The sequence below is a fragment of the Sarcophilus harrisii genome, chromosome 1 (genome assembly GCF_902635505.1).
Source record: "Sarcophilus harrisii chromosome 1, mSarHar1.11, whole genome shotgun sequence".
Taxonomy (NCBI): Eukaryota; Metazoa; Chordata; class Mammalia; order Dasyuromorphia; family Dasyuridae; genus Sarcophilus; species Sarcophilus harrisii.
In genome coordinates this window covers 574,131,552-574,153,505 of record NC_045426.1, presented here as the reverse complement: position 1 = coordinate 574,153,505, position 21,954 = coordinate 574,131,552, and the positions used below count along the sequence as shown (strand labels likewise).

Here is a 21,954-nt window from a genome sequence, read left to right as displayed (position 1 = left end):
TTTTCATCATGAGATTCATATGAGGAATCCTTTATATAGAAACCTGTGAAATATTTAAAATGAGTTTTTATTTTTTTTTAATTTTTTTATTTTAAAAATTACAGCATCCACTTGGATGTATTTATTGCATAAGGCAAGATATATCTATAATGTCTAACACACTAAGTTTTTGTATCCGAGAACATTTAATTATAGTTATAGTGGATCTAAATGTTTTGCTTAAGGATAACTAATCCCCATTATAACTGCTTAATTTTTTTTGTGTCCCAGAACAATATTCAAGTGTATATATATATATATATATATATATATATATATATTTGAATATTGAATAGAGGTTTATCTAATAATCATTGTTCTCCATTATAATTGATTATATTTTTATATGTACAAATTCTTCATTGTTATCTTGGAGAAATCTGGAAAGGACTTTTGGTTACATATTACTAGCACTTTTATTTACAATCCATTACAATTTACTGTATTGCTATAATGAATTACTTCAACTACTTCACAGATAAGAAAACTAAAATTCTTTAAAGTGAAGGGATTTGTCCAAAACTAGAAAGTGACTGATACACATTAATCCACTATTAGCTTTATCTTATTACACATTAATTTTATCTTATCCACAGTTTTTCTTATTCTTTAGAATTTAAGTCGTCACTGAAAAGTACTATGTAATTATACTAAGAAATGTCTAAAATGTTCAGTCTTAAGAGTCAAAAACTTTAATCATATTCTTCCCAAAAGATTTTAAAAGGGCCCATATTTACCAAAATATCCATAACAGCTCTTTTTTATCATAGGAAATAACAATAAACATTGTAGGTGCCCTTAAATTGGGGAATGGCTACACAAACTGTGGTACATAATTCCACAGTAAGAAACAAAATACCTGGAGATTTTTTTAAAAGATGTGTATGAACTGCCCTAATGAGCAGATAGGAATAACAGATAGGGCTACAAGAATGTAAATGAAAGGAACAATAAAGTTAAACTGAACACTTTGAAACTGTGAAAGCCTGGCCCTGAAAAACTGAGAAAGTATCCCTCTCTCCAAACTTCATGGAAAAAACTGGAGAATTTGGGAAAATAATGCTGCATATATCGTCTCATAATGTGATTGTGTTGGTTGATCTTGTTGACATTTTTTTTCCTATTTTTCAACTTTTGGTAAAGATAATATTCTTGGAGGGGGATGGGTGATCAATATGTTTTGAAACAAATTGAATATTAAAAAAATAAGGCACCAATATCACAAAACAAAATCATGTAGACCTTAATAGCAAAATAAATAAATAAAAACCCAAACAACAACAACAAAAAACCCCAAACCCCAAACAGAACAAAACCAAAAGATCCAAAGACTTTTCATAGTTCATCTACTTAGTTAAATGAATAGAAATTTTTAAACTTAATTATTGAAAGGATGTTTTTATTTTAATATGAATACTAAAATACGTACATGATCAATGAATGAGCCAAGGAATTTATTCATGGCATGGTAAGCTTTAATACTCTGTTCAAAAGTAGTTTCTGATGAACTCAATAATCGAGCAGGGCCATTTTTCTAAAGTGGAAAAAAAGGGATAAATTGAATGCAATATATTATCTTTGGTGTTTAAATTATGTGAAATAATGTGTATGTCTCATTTAATTTTATCTCATACTTACTCTTGTTAGTGTTTCATGAATTCTGTCATAATGCTGTCTCATTTTGTTAGAAATGGAAATCTGAAAGGTCTGACAATCTGTGCTGGGTAGCAAACCTCTTTGGCTACACAAATTTTCCTATGTAATTAAAAAATTTATGTTAAGAAATGAAAGTTTAAAACAAAGTATTTAATTATTTATCTCAAAAACCAAAATTTTTCTTAGCTTCACAAAAAGAATTTCACTTTACAAAAATGGTAACAGATTTTGAATGTAAAGAATACTAAATTTTCCTAATTTTTAGTTAGTGAGGAAGGTTTTTTCCTAGTTTATATATGTCTTCAGTTTCTTTTGGTTCAAGTTCACTTACTAATCAAAAAATCTGCCACCTGTAAAAAAGCTATTCTGTAGTTTACAATTCATTAATTTTATTGTTCTTTGTAGAATTCTAAAAACAAAAGGATATCTCCTAATGGTATACTCTTTTCCAAATTTGACCACCTTTCTTCACTTCAATTAATCTTCAAGTATTTACAAAATTTTACAATAATAAAAATAGTTATAACTAAAATTTATATAATGTTTTAACATTTGAAAATGATAGCTAAGTAGCCCAATGAATCGACTGTCAGGCTAGGAAAAACCCAAGTTCAAATCTGGTCTTATACTTACTAGTTGTGTAATCCTGGGCCTAGTCTGTAAAATGGGGACAATAATAAAACCTATCTCTCAGGAATGTCACGAGAATAAAATTAATTAGGCGGAGCCAAGATAGTAGAGAGAAGCCAGGACATTGCTTGAATTCTCCTCAGCTTCTTCCCTTAGAATCAATGCTGGATCAAGCCTCTGAACAGATTTTTGGAGTAAAAGAAACCACAAACATTCAGAGTGAAATAATTTTCCATCTTAAGATATCCTGAAAAGATTTCAGGAAAGGTCTGTCTCACTTGAGCAGGGAAAAATGCAGCCCAGCACAGACAAAGTAGGAAAATCTAGGAAGATGCTATTCATCGAAGTACAGCAGTGTTAATCACTGTGTCCTGGTTCAGAGTGCCTGTGGCTTAGCAGGTGGGCTGAGAGACGCCACTCTAACCACAGAAGCAAACTGTGAGCCCCCAAACTTGGCATATCAGGTAGGGTTAGACTAGGCCAACCCAGCAATGAGAAAGCCTTCAACACTGCCAGAGAGAGACACTTGTGCTCCAGCAAAAAAAGGTTTGAAACAATGTCCCTTGTGCCCTAAGAGGAGAGCTCAACTTTTAAAAATGAGCAAAAAAGCAAAAAAAAAAAAAAAAGCCCTGACCATGATACAAAGCTTCTATGGTGACAGAGATCAGAACACAAAGCCAGAAAAGGGCAGCAATGGCAAAATGCCTACATGTGAAGTTGTCAAGTTTAAAACGTTCTCTTAAAAAAGTACAAAAAGGATTTTAAAATTCAGGTGATAAAGATAGGGGAGAAATGGGAAGAATTATAAAAGTTTTGGGAGGAAACTAATAGCTTGGAAAAGCAAGCATAGAAATTAACTGAAGAAAACAACTCCTTAAAAAATAGAATTGGAGAAATGGGAAAAAAATCCACTGAACTAAATAACTCCTTTAAAAATACAACTGGCCAAATGCAAAAGGAGGTAAAAAGTTAACCAAATAATTCATTTAAAATTAAAATTGGAACAGAGGGAAGTGAATGACTCAATGAGACATCAAAAATCAGATAAAACCAAAAAAAAAAAAAAAAAAAAAAAGGAAGAAAATGTGAAATACCACATTGGAAAAACAAGATACTTGGAAAATAGATCCAGGAGATATTGGACTAACTGAAAGCCACAATGAAAAAAGAGCCTGGATAACATCTTTCAAGAAATCATTAAGGAAAACAGCTCTGATATCCTAGAACCAGAGAGTAAAATAGTCATTGAAAGAATCTATTGATAATCTCAAAGAGACTCCAAAATGAAAATTCCAAGAAATATTGTAGCTAAATTCCAGATCAAAGTTAAAAATATTGCAAACAGCTAGAGAATAAAATGAACTAATATTTGTAAAGCACTTTGCAAACCTTTAGAAATGCGGTTGTTTATCTATACTGTTCTCTTTTGATATAATTTATCTAATTATTTTCACAGGCACAGAAAAGGCACACTTTCAATCAAGAAGTTCCTAATATCATTAGGGAGACAAAATTAATCCACATGGAACAATTATTTAAAAAGTACTGTGATACTCATTACTACTTAATTTTAACAGGGTTTTCAGAGAAGGAAGAAACCATTTGGGTTGAAGTAGCTGAAAAAGTTTAGATTGAACAGGATATAATTTTGATAGAAAAGGAAAAAGAAAATTGTTTCACAAAAAATATTTTCAATTATATGAAAATATACAAAGATTCTGAACAACATCTTTCAAGAAATAATCAAGGAAAACAACTATTGATATCCTAGAACCAAAGGGTAAAATAGTCATTGAAAGTATCTACCAATCACCTCAACGAGACTAAAGGATAGCCTCAAATTTGAACACAGATAGAGATTAGTTAAATATCAGTCTTTAAAATCTGATATTTCATCACTTTGGAAATCTGTGCAATATTATTGTTAATGATTAACCTTTCCTCGTAGTTTCTTTAAATCTCCTAAAGCTTTCTCCTCCTCTCTTCGCCTCCCCACCTCCCTTCCCAATTCTCTAATGGAATAATATTGTATTAGTCTACAATTCCAATGACAGCTTCCCCACAAATAGTAAGAAAGAAGGGCATAAGTGACCCATGTCCTTCGGACTTACCGCCTCCCTCTTAAGATTCATGTTCATTTCTTCCATGTCAGTATCTGCATGTCCATGAACAGATCGACCATGGATATAATATCCAAAACATTTGTGTGATAAGAGAAATACTGAGATCTATAAAGAGAGAAGGAAAAACAACAATTAGTAACTCAACCCTTAATCAACATGAAATAAGTTATCGATTTTAAATTGTTTCTACACTCCTTACTTTCAGAATATCTAGAAAACTAAAATTTTGACAACAGAGTTCTAAAAATTCACAAGAGCTTCTGAAAAGGAATTATATGTATTTGCTAGAAAAAGAGAAAATAAAATTGATGAATGAAAATGTCTAGGTTCATTGCAGATCCAAAAAGGGAAAAAGAGTTAATTTAATGAATAGGAATTTGAGAGCATACCTAGAAAAGAAAACTAATTAGGCAGATGAAAAGTAACTTGTATTTGACTGAAATCATGTGTAAAATTATATTTGTAGGTTTATTATTGTGGATAGAATGGACAATTAATCAATAAATGCAATGTAATTCTGTTGATACAAATTCATTTTTCTAAATGTCTTAAATTATTAATAAATTTTAAAAAGAAAAAAAGATAATTTTCAAATAAAGTTAAAGATGTACTTACATTGCTCATGGAGCATAAATCAACAAATTGTCGTATTTTATCTTCTATAAATCTCTCGTAAAAGACAGCAAAGTATATAATCTGAAACATTAAACCAATTGATGTTTGTTAGCCTCTAAGATTTTAATTTTCTCTTAATAGCTCAGTGCAGTTTCCTGAAAAGTCCAAGAAGCTCCAACCTAAGTAAATACTTTAATGATACCAATGGGACAATTACAAACTTAGTAGTTACTTCAAGTTGCTTTTTCAAAGGAACATGAGCTTGGAACAATGTATAAAAATCCCAGAGGAAGCCAGAAAAATGTTAAGCAAATGTCACTCTTCTCCAATCTACCCCCACATACCCTCTTGCCAAAAGAAAAAAAAAAAAACTCTTTTTTTTTTTTAAAGTCCTAAGTAGGATCATGACAAACTGGTGCTTTCATGGCTCAATGAATGAATGGTTCTTGCAACTCTGCTCAGCTTCTACACGCTATTCCAAGAAATGATAAAAGAAAATGATTTTCAAATTATTCTTTTCTTAAGGAGAAGGAGAAAGAGCAAGAACGAGAGGAAAAAAAGAAACATCATTCCGACTTCTGCATCAGTACTTTGAAGATATGAGACAAGAGAAATGTGGGAATAAACAGGAATGTGCAAACCTCAGCTTAAGTGTTAATAAGAGAGAGAAAGTGTGGAGTGAAGAGATTCAAAAAAAGGGTAAGTTTCTTTACAGGAACATGATTCAGAGGATTTTTGTTTTAGCAGCTATTAACTCTAATTTGTTGATTCAAGTGGAGGGAATTGGACCTGTCTACCAAAAAGGGGTAGGTAGGCCCCTCTACTTTTCAGGGTCATGAAATAAATTTAATGTGGCCTATTCCTCTAATTATTAAAGGTTCAAGTAATCTTATATTTCTGAGACCTTGGTGGCAAAGGCCGAATAAGGTGATAATTATGTCCCTAGAGACTGGGCTGAGACCCTTGTGCCTCAAGGGTTAAGGCATAGAACCAGGGGACCAGACACTTAGCTAAAGATCCAAGACCCTTGGAACAAAGTCCTCTTATAATCAGCCTTAAGGACACTGAAACTTGGGATCTCTAAAAACCTCTAGTCCCATTTCAGAACAGGATTTGTGCTGCTACAAGAAGCAAGAGGCTTGACCTGAAATGGAGGCTTCTTTGAGCTAACAGTGCTCTTCTTCTGGCTCCTGGAGGCAAAGACCTCTCAAAGTTCTGAGTCTTGATGGCAAAGGAAGAATAAGGTTGTGACTAGGTCCCTTAAAGCTGAGTTCATTCTTCATCACCATCCCAGAGCTTCATTCCAAAATTCTATGAAAATAAACTATGAAAATAAGCACATCCAGGAAATACCTAGCATCCCAGGTAAAACTTGCTCTCAGAGCCCATGGGTGCAAAAGCATCCTTTAGTCCCTTCGGTGCTAAGGATGGAAATTGGATATGGATATTGCATTTCCTTTAGAGTAAGTCTTCAATTGTTTTCTGTGATTAAGAGAATAAAGCCTGCAATGGTCCAGAGTCCACTTTGGACTTTTAGAAAAGGACATGTTGCTGTCCCTTTAGAGTCAATAGTCCAAAGAAATTGTTCTACAGAGGATGCTATGAGTATCACTATGATTTTTAAATGTTTAAAAAATTGTAGGTGATAAAAGCACTCAAAAGCATATAAATTATAATTAGTTGTCCTAGCAGTAATACAAGAATAAAAGTAGGGAATAAGATTGTCCCTGTGGTTGTGGGCATTAGTATATTCTTTTCATTTTCAATAAATGGTGGACACAAAGCAAAATTACATTTTTCCCACTCTATCAAGATGGGACCATTTTGTGAGCGTATAGCTTTTATATATAAATAAAATAATGGAGACAATGCTATTCAAGAGCACTATTTGTACATACCTGTATCATGCCAATGACTATCCAAAGGGTAGTAGATATAGCATATCGTAAAATGCGGCTATAAGGTGCTATGTAGCTACTTGTGTTCCTTGAAAGACTAGAAGATGAATCCATTAATGCCAAGTTCTTGAATCCAACAACCTGAAGATAAAAAAGATAACATTTTGGGGCAAAAAACCCATGTCTCCCACAATAAAAATGGAAAATCCACCTATGCAAAATAATCAATTCAAATTAATATAGATGTCAGAAAGACTAATCTTGATTAATCACTTTATTCAGCATTTCAGTTTGTGACTATGAAGAAATTATTAGCTGGTCTCTAAAAATCCTAAGAAGGAGATACCAGAATGTTAGGGAGGCAGCCTGAAGTAGCTAGAAGAGCCAAGTTTGAACCTTGGCTGCCACCAGAAGTTATTGGGTTATTCCCAAGTCCAATTGAGGCACTTCTTTAACTGTAAAATCAGAATGGCAACATTTGCCCCAAGTACTTTACAAGGATTATAGCAGCACTTTGCAAACTCATTAGAAAGATACTATTATTGTTATTGCTGCTACTGTTACTAGATAGCACACTAGCACCATCTTTATGTAAGAAGACAAAAATATTACCAGTACAAACACAAAGAACCAGACACACAGTAAGTATGTTCAGCAAGACAATTTTCATTCTTTCAGAACATCATGACATGGCTAAGGCCAGGGTCATACAGCCAGCATGTAAACCCAGGTCTCACTGACTCTGAGATCAGCTCTCTCCATTACTCCATGGAAAACAATGGGGAACCAGACCTAAAAATCATACTGCTACTTGAGATACACAAATGCTAACACTAATTATAATACCAATAACTAACCCAGAGTGCTTCCTATGCACAGGCATTGTGCTAAGCCCTTTACACTTATTATTTCATTTGATCCTTAGCTAACTTGGGAGGTAGTAGTATTACTATGCCCATTTTAGAGATGAAAAAAGGTTGATTACTTGCCCAGGCTCACCTAGGCACTAAGTGTCCAAGGATGGATTTGAACTCAGGTCTTCCTGATTCCAGCTCTACAGCTCTACCCATTACACCACCAGCTGCCATTAATAGGCTTCTATTTCAAAGAGATAACGACAAAAGGAAAACACCCAACTGCACACAAAGATTTAAAACAGCACTTTTTGGTACAATAAAAAACTGGAAAACAAAGGGTGCATCCACCAACTGAGGAATACTTGAACAAATTATAATATAAAAATGTAATGGAGTATTACTGTGCAGTAAAAAACTATGGTTCTACCTAGGAAGACTTATATGAATTTATGCTGAATCAAGTGAGCAGGATTAGGAGAACACTTTATACAATAACCAAAATAATATAAAGGAAAACAACATTGAAAAACTTCAGAATTCTGATCAAAGCTGTGAGCATACATGATGTCAGAAGAACAAGGAACAGCTACTTCCCACCTCCAAGAATGTAGGTGATAGACAAGAACAGAGATATTAACCAAGTGCTGCCCAAAGCAGATTCAAATGCAACTAGAGATATTTGACCAAATTTGACCAAAAACAAAGATACATTAAGACAGACAATTTGTGATTATCTAACTCAATACACTCTTGCAAGAATCTTTTTATTTGAGTTTTGTGCCCCGGGGGTGAAGATACAGAATAAGATGTGTTTTCAGATATGGCTAATATATTGATTGATGTGTTTATTTTGACTATATTTATTTGTTAGAAAAAGAAAGTCATTTGTGGGGAGGAATGAATTGATGAGTAGTAAGAGACTAAAAAAAAAAAAAAGAAAAGAATATCAATGAGATACTAATAAAAATACGGAGAAGAGAAGAAAAGAAAATTCCAAGTACAAATTGGAAGAACTATTCAGGACACATAGGTAGTTTTGTTATAAACATCTAACAAAAACTCAAAATTTCATATATAAATTCTTTGCTATTCTGTATACACTGAAAAGTTTGTTTGCTGATGTTTCCTAATTTATTTTGTTGGTATTGTAAATTCATTTATTTTAAAAGGAAAGCCTGAAGAACATTGATCTATGTAATGTTCTGGTTGGTTTTCTGGAGGTCTCTGGACCAGCCTTCTTTCAGTAGAGTAATCACCACAAGAATAACCAGGTGTTAAAAGTCCAAATTCTTTATTGTCTCCTTGCCTAGGGCCCAGCTAGCTTGGTCTCAGTGGAGGAAATGCAGGAGGCCAGACCACCCACCATAGTGGTGTGAGATGGGGTGAATCTCTCTCCTTGGCTCCAAGAGCTTGACCTCCTGCCTCCAGTACTCTGTCTTCTCCGAGTCTGACCCTGATTGAGTTTGTCCCAGCTTATATGCTCTATAATAATTAGATCATTTACAGTAGTACACTGTAGTATAAACCAATCATTATATCACTAGAGAACCATTATTAGTGGTAAGATTAAATCAGTCATACTGAACTTAGAGAACTATTAATTACCATGCTAACCTAGATAACCATTGTCTTATCAATACTACTGACTTAACAACTTGTAAGAATCCTTGTTTCAAGTACAGAGTTCTGGCCCATAACAGATCTATGCAGTAACTAATCAAGATTTCAGCAACCTAGCAATGAAATATATTTCCCATTTCTCCACTTAGAAGTAATGGACTGGGGGAACAGTGGATAGAGTATTTACTGGGCCTGGAGTCAGGAAGATTGAGTTCAAATTCAACTTTAAACACTTACTAGTTGTGTAAAGTTATTTAACACTGGGGGGTAGGTGTTACTATCCCCATTTGAGAGATGGAGAAAGGTTGGTGACTTGTCCAGGCTTACACAGGAACTAGATGTCTGAGGGTGGATTTGAAGTCAGATCTTCCTGACTCCAGGCCGAGAGCTCTACCCCTTACACCACCAGCTGCCATTAATAGGCCTCTACTTCAAGTAGTAGGCAAGTCACAACTCTGCCTCAGTTTTCTCATCTGTAAAATGAACTGGAGAAGAAAATGACAAACTACTCCAGTACTTTTTGCCAAGAAAATTCCAAATGAAGTCATGAAGAGTCGGACAGACCTGAAGAATAAACACAAAATAATAACATATGTTTTCAGATATAACCAATATGTAGATTGTTTTTTGTTTGAAAACACCCACACCCACACATATACAAATACACCCCCCCTACTGTTGGGCAGAAAGGAGAGATTAGAATTACATAGTTATAGAAATATAAAATAGGAAGAAAAGACTGAAATTGAAATATTGTTAAAATATGTAAAACAGAATGAAAGGATATACTGACAAGCTGAGCAAACTTGATACTATTATATTAAATTTAATATATGCTTTCAAAAAAGAAAGCGTAGAGAATAGTTCCCAATTTTGTATACAATCTTTGCTAGTCTTTGCTGTATATTGAAATATTCATGCTTGTAAAGTTCGTTTAAAAATTTTTTAAATAAAGACCATCTCTTGTATAGAATCTAAAAATGTTAAGTATTTCTTATTTATAGAAAGGTTCTTTGAAATATTTCTACCAAGAGATGACAGTGTATTAATTGCATCAAATCTCAGGGCACTACAAATCCAGGATGAAATTCAAAATAATAATGTATATAAAAATATCAAAATAAAAATATCATAAAAAGCACTTTCTTCATAGTAAACTTGTGAGGTAGATAGTAGAAATATTCTTCTCCCTACTTTATTTGCAAGTAACATGGGACTCACAAAGGTTAAGTATCTTGTCTAAGGTCATACAACTCCTACATTTCAGAGCAGGAAATCAAATCCAAACCTGTTGATTGCATGTCCAATGCTCTCTTCCCACTATGCTGCAATACACAGTAATCTAACCATTTACACTTGAAAAATAAAATGCATTTTTGAAAAATGCAAACTATGATACTCAGTTGGATATGTAGCCCAAGGAATTAAATTTACCTTTCTCTTGTCTATCTGTACCTCTTTCTAACATACACATCTGAGACAGGTGTTACATATAAACAAAGAACATCTATGCAGATGATTTCCAGATGTGTATATTCAGAAGTAGATTCTCTTTCAAGTTCTAGTCCTATATCCAAAGATTGTAAGATCATAGATATAAAATAAGAAATCTCTCCGAGGTTATTTGGCCCTACTTTCTCATTTCACAGATGAAGAACCTGAAGCCCATTAATGATAAATAATTTACCCAAGATCTCATAGATACGAAGTACCGGAACTGGAATTATATATATATGTGTGTGTTTGTATCTGCGCGTGTGTGTGTGTCTGTGTGTGTGTTGTCTCCCCTGGTAGAATGTAAGATTTTTAGAGATGAGGAATGTTTCATTTTTGTCTTTGTTTAGTTTTCTGTACATGTGCAAATACTTCCTCTTATTTCCATCTCAGGTCTGTCTCTTCCTTTAGAACACAGTTTATACACAATTAAAAAAAAAACTTTTCCTCAAACCCCCCAAATTATATTGCTTTCCTCCAAACATCTTGGTATTTAATCAGTCTGTATAGTATTTATTCACTTGTTATCTTTATGTTATGTATTTGCTGTTTCCTCCATTAGAATGTAAAATCTTCAGAAAGTAGGATTGTTTCATCTATTTGTATCTCTATTGCCTAGCACAGTTCTTGGCACATAGTAGCTGTTTAATAAATATTTGTCAACTGACTGGGCCAAGAAGAATCGAACTTGAAAAGAAAAGTTGGTTGGATTAGGAAAACAGTGCTGAGGGCTTGATGATATCAAAACAAAAGTTCATCTCTTATACAATACCACTCAGTCAGTGATGCTATATGTATATAAATCATGACAACATGCCTCAGAGGAATCAAAATTACAACTCCAAAAGGTCATGGAAAAACACATAGTATTAGTAAACTGCAGTTGAAGAGCAAAAATTGCTTTGATACAAGCAGTAGGGAGGTTGGTAATATGGGACTAGAATTTACAAAAGAGATTAGAGTCATATACATAAATCTGGGAATCATCTGTAGAGAAGTGCTAATGAACCTATGGAAATTGATGAACTTAATGAGAAGAGGCTTAGAAGGTACTCTAGCAATGGAGAATTAAGAACAAATGGTATACCAAGGAGGAGGAAAAACAGGAGAGAGGTGTTGCAAAATTCCGAGGAGGAGAGAGCAGGGCAGTCAACACTATCAAATACTAAAACAGTAAGAAAACTATATCATTGGATTTGGCAATTAATAGAGGATTAATAACCTTGGAAAATGCATTCTGCAAAGAATGAAGAAATGGGTAGGGGGAAAGGAAATGAAAAGAAAAAACAGCTTTTTCTAAGAATTTTATAGTGAAAGGGAGGTAGGATATTATTACTTATTATTATTATTATTTGTGGATCAGGAGATAGAGGTTAAAGCTTGTTTGTCTTTTTCTCTTCTTTTTTTTTTTAAAGAATGGGAAATACTTGGGCTTGTCTATAGAGAACAGCAAAGTAGTCAGTACATAGGGAAACTGAAGATGAAGAGTTAGGTGATGACAGATGGGGCAAGCTATGGGAGGGAGATATAATCAGAGTACAAGTAGAGTAATTTACTTTATTGGGGCCAACCTTTTCATTAGAAACTGAATAAAGGAAAGAATAGAGGCTGATGTTGAGGGATTGTGAGGCATGGATTAAGGAAAAGGAGGAAGATCTAGATAGATGGTCTCTCTCTATAATGTCAGTAAGTAGAAGACAAGAATCTGTCAACAGGGAAAGAAAAAGTTTTTGGGAAAGAAGGAAAGCTTAGGAATAGCGATTACAGAGAGTAAGAGACAACTGTGGAACAATAAAAGAAGGCAGCAACAAAATGGAACCAAACAATATTCTTGTAAATCTTTCTATAGTGGCGTTTAATTCAAGGTTGGTATTTTGCAAGTCTTAAACAGGCATTCAAGAGTAGAGAATAACATATTGTTGAAGTGATCTACTACAGAGAGTTGAGATTTCTGAGAAAGGAAAGTAAGGATGATGACCAGTTCTGATGGACCAGGCCATCCTCAGCAACGAGATCAACCAAATCATTTCCAATGGAGCAGTAATGAACTGAACCAGCTATGCCCAGAAAAAGAATTCTGGGAGATGACTAAAAACTATTACATTGAATTCCCAATCCCTATATTTATGCACACCTGCATTTTTGATTTCCTTCACAGGCTAAATTGTACAATATTTCAGAGTCTGATTCTTTTTGTACAGCAAAATAACGGTTTGGTCATGTATACTTATTGTGTATCTAATTTATATTTTAATATATTTAACATCTACTGGTCATCCTGTCATCTAGGGGAGGGGGTGGGGGGGTAAGAGGTAAAAAATTGGAACAAGAGGTTTGGCAATTGTTAATGCTGTAAAGTTACCCATGCATATATCCTGTAAATAAAAGGCTATTAAATAAAAAAAAAGAAAGGAAAGTAAGGCAAAAGAGAAGAGATCAATTAGGATAGAAAGAAGGGGAGGGAAAATTAGAATATGATGATGATCAAGAATAAGTTTAGGAAGGGACAGCTAGGTGGCACAGTGGATAGAGCACTAGCTCTGAAATCAGGAGGACCTGAGTTCAAATCGGAGCTCACTTAACACTTCCTGGCTATGTATGACCCTGGGCAAGTCACTTAACCCCAATTGCCTCAGCAAAAATAATAAGTTTAGGAGAAATAAGGCAAAGAGAGAATGGAATAGAAGAATGTGGGCAGACAGTGGAGAGAAATAGGAAGCAGGAGATGAAGTTTTTGTTTTGTTTTGCTTTGTTTTCAGGCTATACCAAGAGTATAATGCCAGAAAAGAGATGTGTTGTGCCTGACATGGAATGAGAATGTAATTTGTGGCTATATAGGCATAATATAATTTTAGCTCCAGCTGTTTACCTAGATGACCCCATTCTTTCATTTCATCAAAACCCCTGTAGTTAGGACCTTCTTGTGCTATCATTGCTTTCATTAGCTGTCATAAAAACGATGGAGTTGAGCCTAGCAGCTGGAGTGCTTTATGAGCAGTCCATTTCTTCATTAAAATCCATAAAATTTGTGGAACCAAAGATATTCCTTCTCCACCCAGGAAATCTTCCTTGTCCACCCATATGGGTTTGGTGACGTAGTGTCAATAGAAACTTTTACTGTGGGAATAAAGATGGTAAGCTGGTTCCCAGAATCTTTCCCCTATTAAACTTCTTTCCACTCTGTCAAATCCCAGAGCTGCTCCTTGATTCTATAAATGTTAATGATTACTTTCATTCTTTCATCCATTAGTCCTGAGGGGATGGATGGGATTTCTGTGGAGCAGAATATGTGCTGTAGAACAGACTGATGAAACACGGGGTAAATATGCATGGACAAGAAGAGCTGTGGTTGATTCAACAACTAGCCTTGCTACTTGAACAATTAGGAAAGGTTCCATCTGCCAGTTTCTTTGTTAGTCTCTCAGTTGGTAGGTTCCAGGTTATCAATCAGATTTTGTCTCCCACTTCAAAGAATTGTTGTAGGCTTCTTTGACTATCTGTCATGTATCATATAAGTTGACTTGTGATGCCTCCAAGTCCCCATTTACTATTGGTGTTGCAGTAAAAAGTGAAGCAGATTGGGATTGTACAATATAAAACAAAATGAAGGAAAAAAATATGTTGAATAAAAGATAGTGTTCAAGATGCAAAGGATGGATCAAGTTGTTGAAGCATCTCTCTATGGCAGGCAGGAGGGATAAGTGGTCACCCTGGTAATAGAAAATATACCTGTTCCTAAGTTACATGGCTGGTGTCCTGATGGCTCCTCTGACTGACCAGAGGATTGAGATTTGACTGTGGAGAAATGAACCTTTACGTGGAGACCAGTGAATAGGGTAGGCCAAAAATATAAAAGTTTGAGTACTTTTGGCCAACATGGGACAAGATTGGAGATGAAGAAGCAGATGCTTTGGGCAAAAAGGTCATCAGATACATCCCCTTTGCAACTTCATGGTGGGTCCTCCTTAAATGTTGGAAAGCTGTAAGAGTAAGAGTCCTCCTGCCGGTTGTCAGACCAACTTGAAGAAATTGGTAATAAAATTTTTCTGAGCAATTCTTGCACAGAGGACAGGGAAGAATGGTGGTGGTAAATGCTTTGGCTTCCACGTCAGAGGATATCTTTATGGTGGTGACCTGAGACATATACTACGGAGTGACTGGATTGGCTGTTCACTTTATCTGTTGCCATTTGAGCTTGGAGGTCTGTTTAGAATCCAATTAAAAGCGCCAGGTCTCAAATATAAAAATTTATATATATAAATATATAAAAAAATTATGCAAAGTACCTTAGGGAAGAGGGAAAGTTTGGAAAAGAGTAACCCCTACTGGCATACTGGAGATACTTATTTCCAGAACAAAAGGCTTTTATAGGTTAGATTTTACTATTCCCTTAAAACACTCTGGCCTCTTAGTTCATTTACTAAACTCTTCAACTCAATATATGTATGTGTACACATACATATACACATATATATATGTGAGAGAGAGAGAGAGAGAGAGAGAGAGAGAGAGAGAGAGAGAGAGAGAAAGAGAGAGAGAGAGAGATGAAGGATTTAGTATAGAAAATTTTTTGGACACCAGTATATGCCTGTCATGAGGATTTGGACCAGATGATAAAGATGAATGGAGTAAACTTAAAAGGAAGAGAGGCTGCAGAGGGATGATAGCAGAGATCAAAGAGTATTCCTGCTGGCTATGTTTTAGAGCAGAAATGGGGAATGTCCGACTTGTAGGCTTTATAAGGCCCATGAAATCATCTGCCAAAGCAACCACATGCCATCATGAACTGAAAGCTACAACAGCCTTCCACTGTTTGAGTTTTATTAAGTTGATAATTTTGTATGGCCCATGAATGATGTTATAAATTTCCAAATAGCCCTTGGCAGAAAAAAGATTACCCACCCCTTTTTAGAGAGAAGGTACACTCAGTATTGGAGAAGATGTTCACCACTGTAGGATTTTTTATAGAAGGTTAGATTTCTGTGAGTGCAAGATGGAAGGAGGGAGAGTAGAACATGAAGGAAGTCTCTTAATAAGAGCAAAGATTCCACAGTGGAATAGGAAGGCAGGACAGTAAAGGAACTCAAAAGAGATATGCCTGAAAAGGATAATGATCTTGGAATAAGAAATGATAGCAGAGGAATGGGAGTGTTGTCTATGCTACTAGCTACCACAGAGATTAGCAGAAGTGGTCACTTTTAGACATAGGATAGAAAACCATTTGACTGGAGCTCCTATCTTCACAGGTTTTATGTTAGCAAGAGCAGGACCCAAAACACAAAACTGCTTTAGGCCATAGTTACATAGGACAATAGTAATCACTAAGCATTCTTAGTTTTAAATTTAAAATGTTAATATTTATATACAACTAAATTAAGGTAACATTGGGTATAACATAGAGCATGGCTTTTTATCAGTTACTGTATGTACCTCCAAAAAGAAGAGAACAGTAAGCACTTGCAAGAGGGGATTAATTTTTCTCACAGCTTGAATTTCATTCCACTCATTTGCTACAAAATATGTCCTCCATATGCTCACAGGAACAGCAGCACTTCGTAGGCCTCCTTCACCTGATTATGAAAGATGAAACAAAAGGTAAGGTCAATCTTTTTGGCACTCTGAATGAATAAGCACAAATGATTATTTAAATTACCTTCAACAGCTTTAAGAACTTTGCCTTTAGGTCTCTCCCAGTCAATGAAAAAGATATCTATAGTAACCTGGCATACAAGCTTGTGCAAAAACTGCAGAGTCTGTGAATGAAATCAAACATATACACAGACAAGTTATGGACATTAAAATCAATACCTGTGGTTTTCCTTATTTAGGAAACTCCCCCTACTGATGCAAATGAATCTGCAATTGCTCTGTAACATATTAGTAGAGAGATGTCAGGGGGCTGAGTGCATTTTTCTAGGCCAATGTAAAATTTTTTGGTGAGAAATGTCAAACCTGCAACAATACCTAGTGTCAGCTTTAAAAAAATTGGGAAATTTCTAACAAAATGAATAAAAATGCAATAGAACATAGATAATGCTAATATGTGGTTTTCTAAATCAATATGTGACTGAAGGGACTGTTTTGACACTGTTGATCTAGGCAGTATCAGTGAAGTGGAACTCAGGTCCTTTCTACCTAACTCCAAAGCCAGCTCCTAAACTACTATACATGTTGCATACATAGGAAAAAAACAAAACTGAATTTCATTCTGCTGATAAAATAAAAATACTATAATTACAAGTAACAATCACAAATGATTTTTTAATAAGACTGTCTCCTGGGAACTTAATAAAGCTGAGAATTAATGGATGTTTATATATAGTCATAAAATGACTATTTTTTCTTCTCTTCTTCCTTAAAAAGTGACAGGATAAAGGGCACTTATCCATCAATTGGCATAAAGAAGTTAAAGCCGGGGCATCTAGGTGGCACAGTGGATAGAGCACTAGCCCTGAAGTCAAGAGGACCTGAATTCAAAAGAAGAAGAAGAGGAGGAGGAGGAGGAGGAGGAAAAGGAGGAGGAAGAGGAGAAGCCACCGTCACTGGCACAAGTCTATATTTCACAAGGGATACAGCCTAAAATAGGGAGGGATAAGAATGAATTGGAAACTCAACAGTAGCTAATCATTCCATTCTCAAAGAAGATGAAAGGTAAAGTGCTTTGTACAAAGTTTTCAATAAGTATTTAATTGAACTAAATTATATTTGTTGCTGTTAAAAACACTAGTTTAGATGAATTCTCTGAATCTTAGAAGATCCAGATGTTCATCATTATAACAACAGTAATAAATAACAATGATAACAATAATAATGATAAATAATAGTTAGCATGTATATAGCTTCAAGGTTTTCAAAGTATTTTTCAAATATAAAAGCAGTTGTGGCTCATCAAATTAAATACAAATAGGTGACTGAAATGATTAATCAGAAGTTGTTTTACACATAGTTTCTAAGGATGCCTGATTCAATAAACTCTTGTCTTAGATAGCTCCCATATTGTTCCAAGTGTGAGTTCAAATATAAAGAAGGCTTTAGCTTTGTAAGATTTTCTCTAAGAACTGCCATTTTTTGCACATTATCTCATTTGAGTAATGGAACACAAGTAAAAGAACACAAGTTGTCTGTATATGATACCAGGTAAATACATCTTTACTATCTTTTTGGGTACAGTTAAATTCAATTCTGTAGATATTTATTAAGCATCTACTAAATCCAAAACACTAATGGAGATACAAAGAAAAATAAGAAATAGTACTAGCCCTAAAGGAGATAAGTCATTTTTAGGAATAACTTTAAAAAGAGGCAGCTGGTTGGCTCAGTGGATAGAGCATTGGGCCTGGAGTCAGGAAGATCTGAATTCAAATATCACCTCAGACATTCATTACCTGTAAAATGCTGGGCAAGTCATTTGACTTCTGTTTGCTTTCATCTGCTGAAGAAGAGGTAAACCGTCCACTATCTTTGCCAAGAAAATTCCATATGAAGTCACAAAAGATCAGAAAGGCTAAACAATTGAACCACAACAATATAACTGTAATGTAAGGTTGAGTACTTGATTGAGTACTATGGGAAAAAATTTTATTAAAAAATTCTAGGGACGCACAAAAGATAGAAAGCTTACCCAATTGAAAGTAGGAGAAAGAAGTGCAGAATTCATTTGGGTTAGGCCTTGATGGAGTATAATTTTTACAGACATAGATAATTAAGCAAGATGATAGAATAGGGATTTGGGATTTTTGAAGGAGATAAGACATGAGGTAAAGACAAGGAGGTAAGAAAGCACAGAACATTTTCAAGAAACATAAGTAGCTTGGTTTGGCCAGTGCAAAGGATAGGTAAAAGGAGAAGGGGCAGACACTAACAATGGAGAAGGGAGGACAATGAGAGATCAAAAAAGGTTTCATAAAGCTGTACCTTAAAACTGAATATTTATTAAAGGAAGCTAAACATTATAAAAATAGAGGTCAAGGGGAGTACATTCTAGGCATGATGGTAACCTTTGTAAAGGTTCAATTTAGGGAACTGAGAAACAACAAATAGGCTAATTTGGCCCAAAAAGAGAGTTTTAAAGAGGGAATGATATGAAGTAAGTCTGCAGAGATAGAGAAGAACAAAAATTTTAAAGGCTTTAAATAAGTTCAAACAAATTTCTCAAGCTTTGTGAAGTATTTTCTGATACAAAAAAGAGACTTAAAGGACAAAAGTAGAGAATAAGCCCTTAAAGAGAGTGATCCTGGTGGTTGCTTTTGATTCCCCAATGGATACCTTTGATATGTTTTTTGGATGAGGCAGACGAATAAAAAGGGAACAAAGAGGTAAAAATGCTATTCATCAGTCATTATTGACCTCAGAAGATTTATATAATGGTGGAAAAACTGGCTTTATAAAAGAATGTAATTTGTGATAGATTCAAAAGATGAAGTGTTAAGAAAGGAACTGTAGAATGCCATCCAATTTGTAGAGGTACTACAATGAAAATAAGAACTTATAAGACCTAGAATGGTTCAGCAAATTGAATCACTTTGCATGGAATGCCAAGGGCATAAAAAAAGATTCTGGAAATTCATATTCACAAGAGAATGAAACATGGTCACAAGATAAATTTCATGGTGATGGTGATTAGGAGTCAGGAGATATTATTGTTGTTTTAGATCAGAAGGATAATACTATATTTAAATGTCAGAGTGAGGATTTTTCCAAGTATATAGATATCCCACTGGATATCTATACAATACAATACAAATGCCTGAGGCATTGTGTAGCTTTCAGAAACTATTATCAACTCTTATAGTAGAACTATAGTCATTACTTCCCATCCTAGTCAGACTGAAGAAGATATCAAATGTGTATTGAATGAAGACATGATGATTTATTGTGAACATCATGAGAAAAAACTCCAATAATTGAATTTAAGATAAACTTTACAGAGAATGACTTTCTTTCATCAGATAAAGCTATCTTTGTTGGTAAAGTTACTGTCTTAAAGAAAAAAATAAAGGAATGGATTAGGTAGAATTATAGATTTTGATCCATCTGCAAAGAAGTTTATGAGGATTATGAACATCATCCCAGAGATAGGGCTCTTTGTCAAATGAATTGCTAAATGGAGGCCAGTGAATATTGTAATGCTGGATTTTATATGCAATAGTGAATGAGTGAAAAACTATAATTGTCTTAACACACTCATTACTTGCCATTTTTTTTGCTTTAATATTCAAATGCTCAACTATAGTTGTGTTTTTAAAAATTAATGTTCCTTTGGTAGAATTATGAACTGATTAAACCATTCTAGAGAGCAATTTGGAACTGTAGCCCCAAAAGGCCATAAAATCATGCATACCCTTTGCTCCAGCAATACCACTATTTACACAAAATATTTATAGCAGCTCTTTTTGGAGCTGCTATAATTGGAATTTGAAGGGATGGTCATAGAGAGAAGAATGGATAAACAAGTTGTAGTGTATAATTGTAATGGAATACTATTGTGCTATAAGAAATGACAAGCAGGACTGTTTAAAAAAAATCTGGAAAGATTTATATGAACTGGTACAAAGTGAAATGAGCAAAATGAAGAGAAAATTGTACATCATAATAACAACATTATGTGATAATCAACTGTGAATGATTTACCTATTTTCAATAATACAGTGATCCAAAATAATTTTGAAGTACCTATGATGAAAAATGCTATCCATCTCCAAAGAAAGATGGGAATCTGAATGCAGATTGAAGCATACTATTTTTTTTAGTTTCTTTTTCTTAGGGTTTTTTTTTTTTGCCAGTGTTTTCTTTCATGACACGACTAATATGGTAACATTGCATATGTGTAATCTATATCAAATTGCTTACTTTCTCAATGAGGGAAGCAAGGACACAAAGAGAAAAAATTTGGAATTCAAAATTTTAATAAATGAATGTTAAAATTTTTACATCAAGTTAAAAATATTAAAATTCTAAAAAACAAAACAAAAAAGTTAATGAATAAAATCAGTGATATAAAATGCTGATACTCTGTATACAATATAGCTTAATATCATATTTTTCCTTATGATAAAGAAGCCTACAAGCATTTTTTTATTTGTACTTTTTTGTTTATATACTTTATAAATGTATATACACATAGTGGCTTAAACTGAGGTTTGATTTTTGATTGACTAAATGTAACAAGTATTTATAAAGGTTAAGCTCTTAGCTCTGAAATGTAGATTTAGGAGCCATCTGCATAAAGATGATAAATAAATTCATGGAAACTGATGAAATAACTAAAACATGAGAAAAGTCTCATAGACACAAGCAGAACTGTGGAATACTCTCACTCTTTAAGATGAAGGGGAGAAATGTGAGAATTAGATGATGATCCTAAAAAGAAGCCTAAGAAGGAATGGTCAGCCAGGCAGGAAGAAAAACAGGAAGGAGCAGTGTCACAAATGCCATGGGAGGTCAGAGCATCCAAGAGGAAGAATGATCAAGTTTTAAATGAAATAAATAAATCAAGAGAGAGGACTTTACTTATTCACAAGACTAAGAGGTAAGACATGCCTCCTACTTTTTGATGGAGATGTAGTAGACTACTATTATCAGCCATAGTCAATATGGAGGTTTGTTTGATATGACTATACTTCATTGCAAAGAAGGGTTTTATGGAAGAGGGTAAAGTGGGAATAATTGGAGAAATCACAGATATTTAAAAAGATAGAGGAAAAATATTTATTATTTTAAAAAAGAAAAGGATGAGTGAGAAATGAATAATATTGTATTATTTCTTGTTTTGAAAAAGGAAGGAAACTAAAGAAGGCAGGTGGGAAGCTGGCAACTAAAGTACTCAAAAGGGATGTCAGGAAGAATCTATCACTCAGGATCGAGAAAATGAATTTTGGATATTTTATATGTTAGCCTAGTCTGACTTCCATAATTTTAACTAAGTACAAAAATAAGTGGTGTTGATATCATACTTAGCTAAGGATGCCTACTATGTAATATTTCATATTACTCATACATGTTTTTGTATGTATTTTTTAACTT

General features: G+C 34.1%; 1 protein-coding gene and 1 pseudogene across 1 annotated transcript in view; one reads left to right on the top strand and one right to left on the bottom strand.

Moving 5' to 3' along the window:
* TMEM67 (transmembrane protein 67) overlaps window positions 1-21,954 on the bottom strand; it is an 85,368-nt gene that overhangs the window by 8,635 nt on the left and 54,779 nt on the right. The window contains exons 19-25 of the mRNA XM_031946987.1: window positions 16,586-16,685; window positions 16,363-16,502; window positions 6,962-7,102; window positions 5,064-5,144; window positions 4,437-4,553; window positions 1,678-1,794; window positions 1,469-1,573 (exon numbers count right to left, since the gene is read on the bottom strand). Coding sequence (XP_031802847.1) covers window positions 1,469-1,573; window positions 1,678-1,794; window positions 4,437-4,553; window positions 5,064-5,144; window positions 6,962-7,102; window positions 16,363-16,502; window positions 16,586-16,685 — 801 coding nt within the window. The remainder of the gene's footprint in view (window positions 1-1,468; window positions 1,574-1,677; window positions 1,795-4,436; window positions 4,554-5,063; window positions 5,145-6,961; window positions 7,103-16,362; window positions 16,503-16,585; window positions 16,686-21,954) is intronic.
* LOC111719111 lies at window positions 18,919-20,172 on the top strand (annotated as a pseudogene).